This window comes from Sturnira hondurensis, unplaced genomic scaffold, assembly GCF_014824575.4.
Source record: "Sturnira hondurensis isolate 20B ecotype Veracruz unplaced genomic scaffold, ASM1482457v3 Scaffold0019216, whole genome shotgun sequence".
Lineage (NCBI taxonomy): Eukaryota > Metazoa > Chordata > Mammalia > Chiroptera > Phyllostomidae > Sturnira > Sturnira hondurensis.
The window spans coordinates 5,695,231-5,709,083 of NW_028091847.1; the positions used below are offsets into that span (position 1 = coordinate 5,695,231).

A 13,853-nucleotide genomic window follows, 5' to 3' on the forward strand; every position below is an offset into this window, starting at 1 on the left:
TCGTCCGTGGGAGCTTAAAAAGTGTCTTGAGTTTCATAACGGCTGGTCGGTGGCTCCTATACCCACAACCAGAGGGTGAATGCAGGGAATTTTTGCCCCTCCACCAGGATACGGAGAAGATGACGATCTCAAAGATGGGAGAAGGGCACTCCCACCAGCTGGTCTTTACAGATTAGTAACTACCCCTGATGTACAATTAAAGCAGCAAGAGGAAGACACCTGTGTCACAGGTGCCGGTTGAAAGGAACCATACACAAGTTCAAAGGAGCGGGCACCGTCATGTGCATGAATCTTAACAATTAATGAAGCCGGTATCTCTCGGAAGCATTGGTAACACAGTAGCCAATTATTAGCTCTAACCCGTGTTGCACAGTGTGCAAGCAAAAAGCAAAGGAACCGGCTTCTGTTCCAGACCTAAGGGATCGTATGCCCAGGAGATTCCAGAAAATTAGGTGGAATACTTTTCTTTAAATTACCACGCCTATCTCATCTAAAATTATTCCTTCTTCTTCCCCAACCTCCCCTCCTTGTTTTCCTGGTACTTGACACACATTAAGTTTGCAACAATGAGACACACGCTGGGGCATTATGAATCCAATTCAAGCGGCTACTTCAAGTTCCATGGCTGAACGTAAGGTGTCCGTGGCTCAAGCTGAACAACAGGTGTATATCTTAGGCTTCATACACTCAGAGAAAGCGACAGTTGAGGTATTTAGCGATGCAGATTCTGTATCAGCATTCTGTCTTAACACCAGACAGTCGGAGGGATACACGTGGGGCTGTGTCCCAGGATGTGTTAGTGAGAAACGGAGCATCGGATGCCACAGACCGAGGAGCGAGATTGAGAGCCCGCCCGCTCGCTCTCCAGCTAATGGCAGGTGCCCAAAGAACAAAGGGGCCCTCGGAGAATAGTCAAGGCTAAGTGACCCTCCCCTCGCCCTCCCCGCCACGGAGAGGGAAGGGACGGCAGAGTGACTGGACTGCAACCCACAGTCGGTTCCAAAGAACAGAAACCAGCACAACACTGAAAGTTACCACATCTTGGTTTCAATATTTATTATATTGACAAGGTTGGAATACTAGGATAAATAAGTAACATTGTCTCTTACAGAAAATTGTAATGATACTATTGTGTAGGATTGAACACTCTGAGGATTTCACGGAAACATCAGAATTCAAACAGACCAGAGTCCTGTGGCCAGTGCGAATGACCTCTCACAGCTGTGAAAAGCGCCGGGCCAGATTCCTATGATCACCTGCACGACAAACGTGACGACATTAACATCCAATAATGCTAAAGCCTAGGCGTCCCCTGGCTTCGAATGTGCCTCCACTGAATGTGGCTTGCAACCGCGGGAAAAGGAAAATGGAATATTCTTTGGCTCGTCCCGCCTAGAAATGATTCCTGACCTCAGTCACTGAGCAGAAAGAGTCCTAACCCTTTGGCAGGTGGACTTTCTGCTTCCACCCAGTGACAGAGGACCTGCCGCAGTCGCGCCCGTGAATTCTGCGTTACAGCCTGGGTGCCAGGGAAAGGAGGCCTTCTCGGTCGGCACAGAACCGCACTGCTGGCTAGCAAAGCTCTGTTCTCCCGCGGCTGACGAACTCTTCCGGCCGCCTGAACATTGTGTAAAACGCTGCACGTGGTGATAGCCCCTCAAACCCTCAGAAACCAGACCCGAGGGAAGTAATGAGAAAAATCACACCAGTGTTGTCAGAACAGACATCGGGAGCACACAATGCCCAGTTATGAAACAAATGCCTTGCATACAATAATTCCTGTACATTACAGCGTATTCGCTAGAAGCACAACCCTGGCCACGGTACAACTTTGCTAAACGCCATTCTCACTCCATGTCCCCTACAAGTGACGGCGGTGGCAGTGGCGACAGAGGAGGTGGCCCCGCCCCACCCACCCAAGGTACAGACACTTCTTCCGCGGGAACCCTAATGGTGGGAATTCCGGTTTTGTAGAATCCAGATGAACGGTGCGCAGGACCCTAACCAGGGGCCCTCTGGAGAACCCAAGAATGGCTGGTATGTTAAGGCCTGAGTCCTGGAGTTGAGGCAAAAGTCGCCCTTGCTCTGGTCCGAAGTCCGCTCGGGGGCAGAGCGGAGAGGCCCCGCGGAGTCAGGGAGCCCTCCCGCCTCCACGGTCCTTTGCCAGTGGGATTCAAGAGGTGCACAGGAAGTCAGATCTCCAATGGCTGCAGGTTTTGGATGTAGAAGGAGGAGCCGATGAGGAGTCCCCACTTGCCCTCATACCTACAGCTGCTTAGCTCTGCAATGTTCCTTCTTTTATCTGTTGGATAAAAAGGTTTCTCTCGTCTTCTGGAGTCCGCCCGTTCTGCGCCCGGACGATACACGTGGGTCGATGAAGGTTGAGCATGTATATCAAATGCTGCCTCTCGTTCTTGAGCTCCTCGATTTGGGCCTTCAGTTCAGCATTCACACTCTCCAGCTTCTCTGACTCCTAGGGGATAAGCCAGAGAGTGAGTCAGAATGGAGCCAAGTTCCAGCAAGGAGCAGGTGACCGGGTGACCAGGGAATGGGCCTTGGGGGGCGGGGTAGCCCCTGGGACTTGTAAGGGCACATCAAGCTGGAAATGGCCTGCAGAGCCAATGCCACTGGCTCCCTGCTATAGCGCTGCCCCACGCAGCCAGGGCAGCGGCCTTAGGTTTGGGAGAACCCAGACCCCGGAGAAGCCAGGGTGTTCTTGAACTTAGAGGCTTCTTCAGAGATGCCCTTGAGTTTCCACTCAAGGTTTGAGCAGGGTGTGACTTTAACAGCAATGAAGCTGCAGGGAAACCAATGGCTCGGAGATCCCCTTTGCACGAGCCCAACAGCCCATGTGCGGGTGTTCTGGACCCACAAGCGCCTTGGGGGCTGGGGCAAACTCCAGACTCATGAGGCTTCGTCTTCTGTGAGTCACTAATTTCAATGAGAAGCTCATCTCCCCAGAAGTAATGTATATAGCTACACACAAATGTCTTCATTTTCACTGAGTCCCTAAAGCAATCAACAGAACCCTTGAGGACCTGTTGAACCTGGGTGAGCCCCTGCCCTGGCCTGTCCACACCAGGGGGGAGGGACACAACCACTGGAAAGACTGCACCGTCAGCCGCCCCACCTGCCCCAGATGCAGCCCCCTCTGGGAAGTGGGGCAGGCTGAATGCAGCCCGGAGCAAGGCCTACTGGGGGAGCCAACGAGGGCTACACAGGAACACCAAAAAAGTTTAACTACTGCGGATTAAGGAAATAACTTGTTTGAAGAGATTAATTAAAGGTGTTTCATAGTGAGCCAAATGAGAGCTGGCAGCTTCCTTTTCTCAGGCAAATGGGCAAGTGAAGCCTCTTTAACTGGGCTGACATATCTTGCAGCCTGGAAACCGCGGGACATGTAGGGACTGGCCGAGGCCGCTGTGGGGTTTTTAATTCACACACCTGCTTTGATACATCCAGAGTCACATTTCCTTCAGCCACTGGCATTTCTATTACCAGCGACGATGCCCTTCTTGGGAAAACACTTCTGGGCCGGGGGCTTTTAACGCCCCTTCTGGTAGTGACACAAGGTGGGTAGGGGACAGGCGTGAGCCAGAGGGCGGGGAGAGGTGAGAAGATACGCACTTTCTGCAGACACTCTGTCTTCTCCTTCTTCTTGTTTCGGCACTTGGCGGCTGCAATCTTATTTCTTTCCCGTCGCCTCTTTTTTCTTTCATCTTCTTCAGGGGTTACCTATAAAATCCAAGAGGTACTTGCTTAATGGGAGGCAAGAAATGCCACCCACCGCAGACACACGCTGCCTTTTATCGCCACCCGAAACTGGCAAACCGGGGCAGCCAGAATGCTGAAGGACCTGGAAAGAGGAAAGCTTTAGGCTTTTACATGCACCTCACCACACACATACGCCCTTAAGAATGAATAATAAAAATCAAAGAACTGGCCTTGACGGGTGTGGCTCAGTGGATTGAGTGTCGGCCTGAGACCAAAGGGTCACCGGTTCAATTCCCAGTCAGGGCACATGCCTGGGTTATGGACCGGGTCCCCAATTGGGGGTGTGCCAGAGGCAACCATATGCTGATATTTCTCTCCCTTTCTTTCTCCCTCCCTTCCCCTCTGTCTAAAAATAAATAATTTTTTAAAAAGTCAAAGAACTGTTAAAATTATATTGGTAATATTGCTAAACTAAAATTTAGCTTATTTTAAAAATGTATTTGGGTCTTAAAATAGATTTGATATTCAAATTGATAACTATTGATAACAGTACTCATTAAAACAGAAAACAGATTCTGCTTGGTAAATGTCCTTTCCCTTAAAACCATAAATGACCTCAGTGGCCTAGCCACCCTTGTCTCCCTGTTTCTTTGATTCAAGACCCAAGGGCAGCCCATTCACCTCTAGCTTCATCTGGAGCATCAGGGCACCTCCTTCCGAAGCCCCTGAAGCTCCTGGAGAAGAGGAACCCAAGCTCATCCCAACCAAAGTGGCATATCAGCCCCCCTGCTCAGTGCCACCAATGGGTGGCAAACGAGAACTATCCATCGATTTATCCTTCGATTAAATACTGATCTCGTCCTCTGGGCCTCACGCTGAGCCAGCTCTGGGGCTCCTCAGAGAACAAAACCGTATCCTGTGTTAGCATCTGGTCCTCTGGAAGTTTACTCTGATTCTAACTGTGGACTGATGAGGAGTCAGCAGAGTCCGGCTGCTGGACCTGGCTTAGCGACCAGCATCCGGCTGGGGCGAAGCTGACAGGGTGAGTGGGTAATGGTGTAGGCTGCTGATGTCAGGCCTTGTCATGTCACTTGTCACTGCTCTGGACAGTGGAAAAGGGTATGGAAGCCATGCCTCAAACCAAAGAGACCCTGGCAGGCCATCATCACCTCGTGCCCGGCTTATTGCTGGCGGTCTGGACTGGATGGTACTGACTTTGTCTGGACTGAGGTGGCTGGCCATGCAGTGTCGGGGAACAAGGCCCAAGGGGGAAGTACGGTGAGAGAAATCCCACATTTTAAACCCAGGGTCCCAGACCCACACAGGCAGACATTGGGGTTTTGACTCAACTGCCTTTGAATTCCAGCTTTACTACCTATTAGCTGTGAGACCTTGGGTAAAGTAGCATATTCTTCTGAGCCTCCGTTTCCTCATCTATAAAGTGGAATCAATAACTTTACTTACTTAATAGGGTTATGATGAGGGTCGAATCAGTTAATAAATGAAAATGCTTTGCACAGTGTTCAGCTCACACAGCCAGTGCTATGTAAGTGTCAGTTATCATTAACTTCACCATCTGTGTCTTCATCAACAGCTCAGTGATTCTGGTATTTCCTCTGACACTTGGACATTTTTGGATAGATGGGAGAGGATTCAGGGATTTCTCATGTGAGGCAGTACTGGACAGTAGAACAAATCTCAAGTTCACGTACTGTCAGAGATGGAAAGGCCTTCCTAGAGGCCATTTGGTTTGGTCCCATTGGTTTATTAATGTGGAAACGAGGAACTCAACCAACCAATAATATTGATCTGTTAGTGTAGCAACGTGCCCCGGGGGGCCCGGGAATCACCAGCTCATGGTCAGCAGACCAGCAGGCTACAAAACCTGATGCGGCCCAGGCCTTTGGTCCCTCGTCCTCTGTCCTTTGCAGGTCACAGCTGGGTGACTGAGATCTGGGGAACAGGTTCATGCTACCCAAACACACAGACAGGATGTCTGTGGGCTTCCCAGGCTCAGTGTCTCATTTTAAGTTGAGAATTACAGCAGCCAAGGGGACCAGAGTATTCAAGGAGGTAGGTTGGTGCATTTTCTTCCCAACAGGAAAACCTGCTTGTTAAAGGAAACTGAGATCGGAAGATCACGCGATGAACACAGAATCTCAGATGGGTGGCTTTAAGGAGTTTTTCCACAAGGCAGGCTGCCTTCTACTTCCCCTGGAGAACCCTAAAAATATCCTTCCAAAATGCTCTCCTTCCTTCTCTGATGATCCTGCTACTTCCATTCCATCCCGTTATCTCAAGATATTGAATTATAAAATTCAAATAAATATTCCCTGGAGTACCCCAATATCCAACCTGCACTGCCCACTATTGTGCTGGGTACCAGTGACACCCCCTCGGGTTAATTACGGCCCAGCCAATGCCCCCAAGAACAGCATCAGTCCCTGAAATAATGATCAGCCAGGTCCTCTACTAGACCCTTAAAAAATGTCATTTTATTAACCCTTACATAGAATCAGAGAGCCCTTGTATAGAATCACTGCCCCTTCCATAGAATCATAAAGATTCTTAACCAACTTCCTTTAAAACTCAGTTCCCTTTGGCCAGTTCCCCTACTCCTTGCCCAAAGGCATGTTCATGTCAGTTAAGCCTGAAACACTCCCATCTTGTGCCCGTGAGGGAAGAGCCAACAAAACATCCAGGACCTCAGCTCTGAGTCTCTTAAGCCACCACACAGCATCACCAGCAACCACCGCGCAGACTTCTCACTATGTCTGTTACTCCACGTGTCTTTAAAAGGGTCACCGAGTGGGGAGCCACGCAAGTGTCAGAGACAGAAGTGAACTTGAAGCAGAACCTGGTACTAAGGCTGAGAGCACGACACACACAGCTGTGAGCCTGGCTGGTGGGTCCTCACACCACAGTCTGGCCACCTGGGTCTTTGCAGTTAGGAAAACAAACACTACACTTGGTGCTTCTTCAGAACGACTAGACACAAGAGGTGATCTCATGCAGGCTCATGTCTTTAAATAACACCCATAGGCCGATGGCTTCCCACTCGACATCTCTAGTCCTGGTTCTCCTCTGAACTCCCAACCCACATGTCCGGCTGCCTCCTCTGCTATGGCGTCCAGTAGGATGGACTTGTGTCCTGGCCCCATCCAACCTCCTACAGTCCCCAGCTCACCAGCAAATGGACACACCATCCTTTTGGTTGGCCAGGCCAGAAATTTGGACACCACCCTTGAGCCCCCCCCTTGGAGCCATACTCCATGTCCCATGCATCAGTACATCTGCTTTACCTTCAAGACAGACCCAGGAGCCAACCACTTCTCCATACTTCATGACTTCCATCCAGACCTGACCCTCCACTGCTCACCTGCACTACTGTGACCTCTCATTTCTGTATTCTGTTTCTACTCTTGTCCCTACTGCCCATTCTGAATGTGGCAGTTGGAGATCATCCAAAAATTGTAGGTCGGGCCATGTTGCTTCGCTGCTCAGGAACTCTCCAGGGGCCTCCCATCTCACTGAGTGAATGGTTGTACCTTCGCGGGAGTCTGTGAGACCTGGCACAATCTGCCCCCACCCATCACCTCAGCTCCTACCTTGACTCCCAGCCCTCACCTTACTACCGCTCTTATCCCCAGGCACACTCCCTCGCCGTGCCCTGATCTGTGCTCTTTTGCCAGATACCTAGACAGCCTCCTTCCTCTCCTCTTTCAAGTCTCTGCTCAGAGGCCATTCTACCAGTGAAGCCTTCCCTGACCTCCTGATGTTGAGCAGTCCCCGCCCCCAGCCCTGGTCTCCGTCCCCTTCTGCTGCTGGAGTTTCTCCTTTGCCAGCTTCCCATATTATGCATTTACTTCTTCTGTGTAGTACCTGTCTCCTCCCAGGGGAAGGTAAGCTCCCTGAGGGCAGTGGCTGGCTTTACTCACGCTGTAGCCCCCCACCTAGAGCACGCTCTGGCACGTGGTAGGCGTGCAGGTGCACAGGAAATACACGCTGAAAGAACGGACACCCATGGCAGAACCTACCTGGGCTTTTGTGATCGACATCTCGAGGGGTTTGCTGCTGACAGTGACCGACTCCAGCGCAGAGGACATCCGGTGGCAGAGGTGCTTGTTCTGGATGGCGAACCTCAGCTCTTCCTTGACAAAGGGTGTCAGGTGAGCAAAATCCTCAAACACCAGTGACCCAGGAGGGGACAGGCAGGGGACGATGGCAGAGGCACTGACTTCCGAGGCAGAGACCTGGCCTGGGTGCTGAAGCATCATTTTGCTGAAAGACACATGGAAACCCAAACTACTTCAGGGGTTGGGAGCATGGGACCAAGTCCCCCCAACACCTGTGACCTCCAACCCAAGCCCCATTCCCAGAAAAAGTCCCACATGCCCTCCAGCTTCTGTTCTGTTTTCATTTCATGCCATACTCAGTTTGAGTAAAACAGGTTCTTAGAAAACACAACTCAGTGATGTGGATAGAATGCCCATCTGAAGTTTATTGGTGGCATTTCAGGCTATTCGACATTCTTAAAAGCATTAGTCCGGGCTGGTGTGCTTATAGGCAAATGTAGCCTCAAACAGAACTGAAAGAGGAAGAGTGTTAAAAACAAAAAGTGAAACTATTATGTAAACCCATTTCCAGTCTCCTTCTGAAAAAAAGAAACTTGGCATCTCAAATCAAGTTGAAGTTGTCAGTAAGTGGAAGTAAAGCAAGGTGTCAGGGGGACCCCTGAATTTAGCAAATATATCTCTGAGGCTTCTCCCTCAGCAAGTTGGATCCAAATAAATGAGAAGGGGGACGGTCACTGTAGCAGGATTCAGATCACAAGGGACCAGTGGTCCCTTTGTAGAGTTAAGCTTGGTGAATCCAAGACCTCAGAGTGAAGACGAGTGAGGAGCTAAGATTTCAGGCCTCCTTTGGAGGTCTTGTTCAGTCCTGTGGTGTCTGGAGTGCTTTGGTCTGGGGGCCAGAGCGCACCTGCGACTGGCTCTGGCCAGTGTGACCAGAAGCAGCAGTGCGACTGAGGCGTTGGGAGACTCAGTCTTCATCTGGAGAACGGCTGAGAGCTCCTGCAGCCTGGGGACAGAGTGTCCGCTGCCGCTCGCCCCCAGCGCCCAGCACAGTGCCTGGCACCGGCTGCTCTCCTGCTTGCTGTCCACTGGCCACTGCCCAACAGAATACACAAAATCGGGAACAGGCGGTCAAATCAGCTAACTGCTGAGGTCCTGTCCACTTCTGTCATCTTGTGGTCCAGGGAACCCAAGCTGACAATAGGGAAATAAAGGGTAGAAACAGTAATAATAGTCTCATGGCCCCAATTTGGAGCAGCCCCCATAAACCTCCCCTGGTCAGATTCTTCCTCCAGCAGTGGCTACCCCTCATCCAGGCAGTCAGTTCTCCAGGGGCGATGAATGTAGGGACCGTCTAGCCCGGGGGTCCCCTGGAGATTCCTCCATCTTGGGAACCTGTGGTCTTTAAGCCAAGTCCAGCCAGAGAGGAAGCCCGCCAGCAAATTGCTGCCATGTAACAGGTGCCTCCTTCACAGCAGACACCTTATGTGCACTATCTCATTTAATCCTCACCAGAACCCAGTGGGCTAGGTCCCAGCCCCATTTTACAGATGGAGCAACTGAGGTTTATACAAGCTCAACAACTTGTCTAGAGTCATTTCGTATGAGGCAGCATCAGGGTTTGGAATTAGGTTTGACTCCAGAATTTACTCCCTTAATTTATAAACTATTATTCCACACGGCAAAAACAAACAAAAAACCAGAGCGAGTATTTCTGGGGAATGGGACAGGCCTAAGGGTTGCAGGGGTCCTGGAACTGAAGAAACAAAGGGAAGAGCCACAGGGAAAACTTGAACTCTAAGTAACAAACTGCTGATCTTTCTATGTCAGGGTGTACACTCAGGCGGCTGCCCACACTTCGGAGTGTGTGTAAGTGGGTCTTTGGTCCACAAAATTCCCAGAGTTGGCTCAGAAGATCAAGATACAAGGCTCGCTCACTCATATGTCATCATTATACCTCCCAGTGTCTTCCTTCTCCTCTGTAAAAGAGCATGATAATAATGCGTGAATATGCCCTGGAAACAATGCGACTAGGAGGCATGTTCTTACTGGGCACAGGGCTGGCTCTCTGACAGACGCACTGTGAGGTCCACATGGGAGGGTGGTCACTCTCTTTGATCTCAAACACCTTTCCGTAGAACACCCTGACCTCTAACTCCCCCTTAAGATCTGAGATACACTGTCAGAGGCAAGAATTCTAGGCCAACAAATGCCACTGTTTATTATTCAAAGAAACCCAAGAATTGTATGTTAACGCTCTTCCTAAAGCCCTTTGTCATCAGTCAGAACTGATGTTCTACCAGTTTAATCCTATAATCTTAGGGCGCTGGTCTCTGGCAGGTGATAAACTCTGTGAAACCAGCCATCCAAAGCCAGAGGCTTAAGATTCTCCCATGCATTTGTGTTTTCCCTCCCTCTCCAACTTCTGCTGGAATTCAAAGCTACCCCTGGACTCCCCTTTGTTTGGGAGCCTAGATGGCCGGGTCCCTTCTACACGGGTAGTTCGAACTCCATGGCAGTTGAGTGTAGTTCCATTTCACCACCCGACTAAGTTTATTAATGAGCTCTCAAGACTTGAGGTCTGCTCTTTCGGGTTCTTTGTTTTGTTTTGTTTTGTTTTTCCCCTTCTTAGTGTAAAGTCAGCAGTCCTGATGAAAGAAAATGAAGAATGTCAGTGGTATGGAATGTCTTTATGAAGAGCCTTGGGAGGGCTTCCTTGGGGGAATAGAAAAGAGCTGTACGATGTTAAAAGCTTTCCAGGAAGTAAAGCAGTTGTATCATTAGAGATCTGGACTTTCTCTGCCCTCGGCTAAAGCTTAGTTTTTAGTTTCCTGGGATACTTTCTAGTGACTTCTTTACTCAATTCTCTTATGATGCGATTCAGCCTGGACTCCCACTATGTCCCTACAAGGCAAATGAAGTTAAATCATCAGACATTTCCCCCCTCCCCACAAGTTAAGACACTCTAACATCCCCTTCACTGAAGGAAAAAAAAAGTCTGAGGATTTTCTGAGTTGACTTTCTACATTGATCTGAAAATTGCTACAGATTTGCTACAAAGCACTTGCGTTTTGCTTCTGCTTCATTATCTTTGATCAGAAATCATGTCATATCATTGGTAGTTTCATCATTTTCAAGAAAGTGAAACCTTACTCATGTATTTCTTTAACTGGAAATTCAGCACCTCGACTTTATTTCCTAGTAGCTACAAGCAACTGTGTTGAATTTTCGCTTTAATTTTTACCTCTTTCCACTAACTACTCCTGCTCATAAAACATAGAAGCCAACATCAGTCTTTCGCTAACTTCATATCATGCTGAGTCTTTCCCCCGGCCACATGAAGGTTGGAGGCGTGAGGCCAGCCTCCGGGACCAGAAGCTTCCAGGCCCTCAGTCTCCTCATCTGTGAAGTGAGACCAATACCACCTGCCCTAGTTCCCTCACAGGGCAGTCAGGAAGATCATACGAGATTCGTGAGGGTGAGTTCACATGCATTCTGGGTACTCGACACTGCTGTGACTACACTTTCCCCATCTCAGCGGGAGTTCCATACTGCCGTCAGTCAATGCAGCCAGCCAGCCAGCCAGCCAGCCGAGTGAGTCCCATTCCTCAGGAATTCCCGTCAGTCACAGCTTCTTTTGCACTTTGATTGACCCCCAGCTTCCTGCCACACCAGGTCAATCCCACCCCAGCCCCCATTTGCTGGCAGCGGCTTGCCCCCACAGGTTTTACGTACTTAAGAAATAACTAGTTCTCACTCGTGAAACCATTTCTGGTTTCTGTGGTATCCTGGCTATGTACTTCCTCTTCCCCAGGGTGGGGGACCCTTGGAGTCACTGACCCTGCCCCGTGCCCACCCAATTTGAAAATGGAAGAAATCGTGGATTCTATCCAATGGGGTGGAACACTCGGTATTAGAGTCATCTAGGTCAGGCCTCCATTTGTAAACTGAGTAAAATGAGGTCTCGGAAAGTACAGTGACTTGCCCAAGGCCATAAAGCTGGGGAGAGGTCCAGTTCAGGCCAAGCGGCTGACCACCCACCCACTGCTCACTGTGTTCCATCACCGACCAAGATTCAACCAACGAGGCAAATGGAGAACAGAGCCACTGGCCAGGTAGATGAGGGGTCAATGGCCCAGTAGCCGGGTTGGTACCCAGCACAGAGAAGACTTTGACAGGACCAGACAGGGAGGGAGTGCAGGAGAAAGAGAAGAAGGGAAGACATGGCCACCAGGTGAGAGGAGAGGGGAAGGGAGTGGTTAAGACAGCGAGAATCCAAAGGCTGAGAGAGCTGGCCCAGGTGCCGAGGACTGGGTCTCACCCCCACTGAGGGCCCGGAGTGCTACCGGCCATGCCTGCGCTGAAACCATGCCCACAATAACAACCGCAAAGCCCACCCCCACTCCAGTCTCGGCAGGGAACACCCTCAGAGCAAGAGCCTATATACTGCAGCATTGTTCTACAACAAATGCTAAATGCAAAACAGGGGGGCCGTAATATCCGTTTCTCCTTCATTTAAATTTCTGTCAAAGCCCCCAACAGAGGGGACTGTCGCTCACCCTGAGATAGGTGCCCTGGGAGACAACTCGACGGGCAGAACTTCGGGCCCACAGTCTGGATAAGACATGGCACCTGTGGCTGCTACCGGAGGCTTCGGGCTCTTCCTGTCTCAACCCCGCCCTTCTCCCTGGCCCTTTGGCCCTTTCTTAACCACCCTCCTCCCCAGAACACACACAGTTTATTTTTCCCCATCAAAGCTTCAGCAGCTCGAAGCCTCTGTGATCTAGTTAACGAAATCAGAGAGAAGAAAGTGGCTGGCAAGTAAGCAGACGAGATGAAAATGCAGCGTAGGGGAGCAGAGGAGAACCAATTCCAGGGGGAAGAAAGCTGGAAAGGGAGGATGCCCCACAGGGAAGTCTCTTTCCCCCTTTGCCTCCCAGGCTGCCCAGTGACATTAGAGACGCCCCTCCTTCGGGTCATTCAGGGCTCCTCACCGGCCCCCTTTCTCTCAAGTACACCACCCTCGAATCTAAAAATCTGGCCAGGAAGGACCTTGATGGTTATCTGGTCCAACCACCACCTGCGCGCGCATACAGCACACAGGCAGAGGCGCCAGCTCTGCATCTGTGCCCACATCTTCCTGCTGGGGATACTGAGGCTCAAGGTCATCAGGGGCAGTGCAAGCTCTCCTCGCGGCCCTGGCCACTGGGGCACAAAGCCATTCTCTCAATTATATGAACATCGGGCTTTGCACCCTCGCATCCCCCACGGCTGGTCTCGGTGAACGACAAGCAGAGAAGTCCCTGAACTCGCCATAGGAAGAGCTAGAGCCACAGGTACGAGAGAAGGATAAAGCGTGAGAGACTTGGGACAGGGTGTCTCAAGCCCAGGAGCCGGACGCCAGCCCGTGCTGGGAGCCCTCTCCGTCTTCTGCCGCCGGTCTGGACCGGAGCGCTCGCCACCTCTAAACTTATCTCAACAAACTTTCGCTCCGGGCTCCCAGCGCTCTCGAGTGCGGGTGCGCAGGGCGACTCCCAGCGATAGCGCCCGCGACCCGGGTTTACCGGTCTGGTCACCATTCATTCCGTTTAGCCCCAGGGGCAGCACTTTCGTGAGCTCACGACCTCCGAGCCCCCCTGCGGACCTCGAGAAGACGGAGATGGGAGTGGCAGTGCTCCGGCACCAAGCGAGGGATGGAGCGGACAGTGAGCTGGAGAGCCTCGGCCACCCCCGAGAAACCCACTTCCCAACGCCCTCTCCCAGCCAAGTAAGAAAATGCCGAGGGCGGAGAAGAGCAGGATCCGCAACCTGGATAGGAATCAGGAGCCCAACTCTTCTTGACCAGGAAACTTTCCCGCCCCAAGTCAAAACAGAAAGTTGTTGGCGAGAAACTTTCTGAAGCGCTGAGGACCAGCAGTGGCTGGGAAACCTTCAGCCGGAGTCCTTTAGAAGCCGGAGGCTGGGGGCGCCGGTCGGGGGTGGGTCCGGGGGTCGCGGGGCTAGTTACTATAGGGGCGCAAAGGGAATGAAAGCGAGCCACCCTCGCCGCGCTCGTTCACTTGG

General features: G+C 51.1%; 1 protein-coding gene and 1 long non-coding RNA gene across 5 annotated transcripts in view; one reads left to right on the top strand and one right to left on the bottom strand.

Annotated features, from left to right (window-relative positions):
* Nucleotides 1–1,025: 1,025 nt before the first annotated feature.
* Nucleotides 1,026–13,853, bottom strand: part of ATF3 (activating transcription factor 3) — a 53,015-nt gene continuing 40,187 nt past the window's right edge. For 2 of the 3 annotated variants that reach the window (XM_037027592.1, XM_037027591.1), the window contains exons 2-4: nt 7,752–7,995; nt 3,628–3,735; nt 1,026–2,473 (exon numbers count right to left, since the gene is read on the bottom strand). In XM_037027592.1, coding sequence (XP_036883487.1) covers nt 2,276–2,473; nt 3,628–3,735; nt 7,752–7,991 — 546 coding nt within the window. In that variant the 5' untranslated portion in view covers nt 7,992–7,995 and the 3' untranslated portion in view covers nt 1,026–2,275. Of the gene's footprint in view, nt 2,474–3,627; nt 3,736–7,751; nt 7,996–13,598; nt 13,832–13,853 lie in introns of those variants that run through there. The other variant, XM_037027594.1, reaches the window with a different exon arrangement.
* The window catches only part of LOC118974213 (uncharacterized), a 46,711-nt gene continuing 43,958 nt past the window's right edge, over nt 11,101–13,853 (top strand). For both annotated transcript variants that reach the window (XR_005063808.1, XR_005063807.1), the window contains exon 1: nt 11,101–11,268. This is a non-coding gene — a long non-coding RNA (uncharacterized LOC118974213). The remainder of the gene's footprint in view (nt 11,269–13,853) is intronic.